The following is a 2,495-nucleotide window of genomic DNA, read 5'->3' as shown; positions in this document are numbered from 1 at the left end:
GCTATGTCCTTCCATGAATCTTTAAACAACCAAAACTCCCCCCCCCCCAAAAAAGTACTGGAGGCAAAAAGTGATTCAAATTGAGATAATTTGCCATGGTTGGACAGGATGAAGGAAACTACTTAAAACATCTGGAGGACATTGTCCACTTTCACCTCATGACAGTGAAATGTTCTACCTCAGACTGACTCACATGATAGGTGACACTTGGGATTAAAAAAAAGGGGCTTTTGTTCATAAAACAGCATATCATGAAAGGACAGGAGATAAGCAAGATCTTTCAGAGGAATTGAACCTTGTAGCTACTGTTTTCCAAATGAGACAACATTACTAGTTACACCAGACAGCACCTACCATCTCCTCCAGTCAAATTAGATTTATATAGAGGGTCTTACAGATAAATTGTCTCAATTTATCTGCAAGACCCTGTATAAATGTTTTATTGGTTTGATTTAACCAATGTTGTCTCACCGTGTCACATGAAGCTCATACATAATATCATAATCACTTAACGATCAGCTAATAAGTTATATTACTTCTGTATTCCCAGTGGAAGTATATAAATGTCTCATTGGTATGAATTAACAGCTTTATCTCAACACATCACATGAGGTTCACAGGTAATTTCATAGTCACTTAAAGATCAGAAGATAAATTATATTAAGGTCAGATATTTCACATAACTTTCTTTATTGTGATACTTAACCTCAATAAAATGAATAATTACATATCCATTAACAGTTTTGAGTTCAAATATTAATTACATAACACACGGATGGCGTTGTGGTTCAGAGCGCGAGCTACTAACCCCAAGATTCCGAGTTTGATTCCAGGCAGTGACCTGAATAATAATAATAATAATAATAATAATAATAATAATATTGAAAAATACCTTAGGAATGAGAAACCAGGTTCGAAATTTCCCCAAGACACCTGATGAAGGCTGGAGGGTATATTAGCCAAAATATGGTGAGGACAAATATCCATCAAATGTAAATAATGTAATATAACCTAATTTGTCTAAATTAAAAAAACAGGGTGTCAAGCCAACAAATGCGACCCCTACATTACATATGCAACATCACATCCAAAGCCCAGCTTGTCACAGGCAACAATGTTGCATGCATGCAACAACGTCATTCAGAAGCAACGCAGCTTCCACAAGAACCTAAAATATATTATGTAGAATTCACTTTAACCCTTTAACATTTAAACCAGCCATATCAGGCCTAGATGTTCTACATGTTTTACATTCAGACCAGACAGATCTGGCTTCTCACGCCTACCCTATAATGTCATTCTAAAAATAAAACATTCACATCATTAATATCTTGTAGCTTCAAGATCAAATGTTTTATTGGTTTGATTATTTGATTAATCCAAAACAAAGGTGAATAAATAAGTTTTGCATTTGTCAAAGTAATCTGAATGCTAAAGGGTTTAAATATCATATTGGCGTTAGGAAGGGCATCCAAATCGGACGGGAGTCTGGTGCAGCCCCTCGGCTTGCCAGCTCTGATCAGACTGTCCAACTCATGCCAGCATGGACAACAGACGTTGATGATGATGATGATGATGTTGATGATGATGATTCTTACCTGCTGAGCCAATTACCAACAATTGTCTCTGACTGACGGGCTGTGTAAACATCTGCTGTGTCAATGAAGTTGCCACCACATTCAGCAAAACGGTCAAGCAGTTGATATGCACCTGTGGGGTCCAACTGACCTGGTCGATGCAATTTAATTCCATCCTATCAACAAAAATAATACATTTTAGCAAAATTAGATCTTAAAATTAACTAATGTGTTGCAGTTTTCTTTCTATATAACATCAGTCCCCTTATTTTTTAATCAGACTCCATGGTGTCACATAACTGGCACCCATGTCAGAGGCACACAAAGGGCACCTCATGGAGGCAGTGTGGTCAGTGCTGGTGTCATGCAACTACCACCCGTGCCAGTGGACCGTATAAAGCACCTTTTGAGCATTGGGTCTCAGAGGCAATGACAAATGACTAAAATATTTGGTAATATGCTGTGCTGGAGAAGAAGACCCATTTGGGTCTTCTCTGTGCTAGAGAAGAACACCCACAACTGGTACTTATTTTATCAACCCCAAAACTTCTACATTTTTTATCAACCCCTACAAAGGCAAAGTTGGCCTTGGTGAAATTTTAATGCAGAATGTAAGGACAGGTGAAATACTACTAACTATTTCACCTGGCATACCAACAATCCTACCAGTTCACCAGGCATGTGAGTGTGTATGTATTATACACACACACACACACACACATACACACACACACACATACACACACACACACATGTACATATATGGAAATAAGTTCAGGCTCTTAATACAGATCTTGAATATCTTTTAAATATGCTCCTTATGTTTCATATCTAAAAACATGTTCAGGCTGATAGCAAACAAGCCTTGTATCTCTCGTAATATATCCTCCTTGTAATTGATACAAAAACACACATTGC

At 37.5% G+C, this 2,495-nt stretch overlaps 1 protein-coding gene across 1 annotated transcript in view; it reads right to left on the bottom strand.

Moving 5' to 3' along the window:
- The window catches only part of LOC106870988 (1-deoxyxylulose-5-phosphate synthase YajO), a 9,355-nt gene that overhangs the window by 3,064 nt on the left and 3,796 nt on the right, over positions 1 to 2,495 (bottom strand). Inside the window, exon 2 of the mRNA XM_014917235.2 lies at positions 1,599 to 1,753. Within this exon, the coding sequence (XP_014772721.1) occupies positions 1,599 to 1,753 (155 nt within the window). The remainder of the gene's footprint in view (positions 1 to 1,598; positions 1,754 to 2,495) is intronic.

Source organism: Octopus bimaculoides, chromosome 27 (assembly GCF_001194135.2).
Source record: "Octopus bimaculoides isolate UCB-OBI-ISO-001 chromosome 27, ASM119413v2, whole genome shotgun sequence".
NCBI classification, from domain to species: Eukaryota; Metazoa; Mollusca; class Cephalopoda; order Octopoda; family Octopodidae; genus Octopus; species Octopus bimaculoides.
Note: the sequence above shows the minus strand (reverse complement) of the source record. Positions and strands in the feature narration are given on the sequence as shown.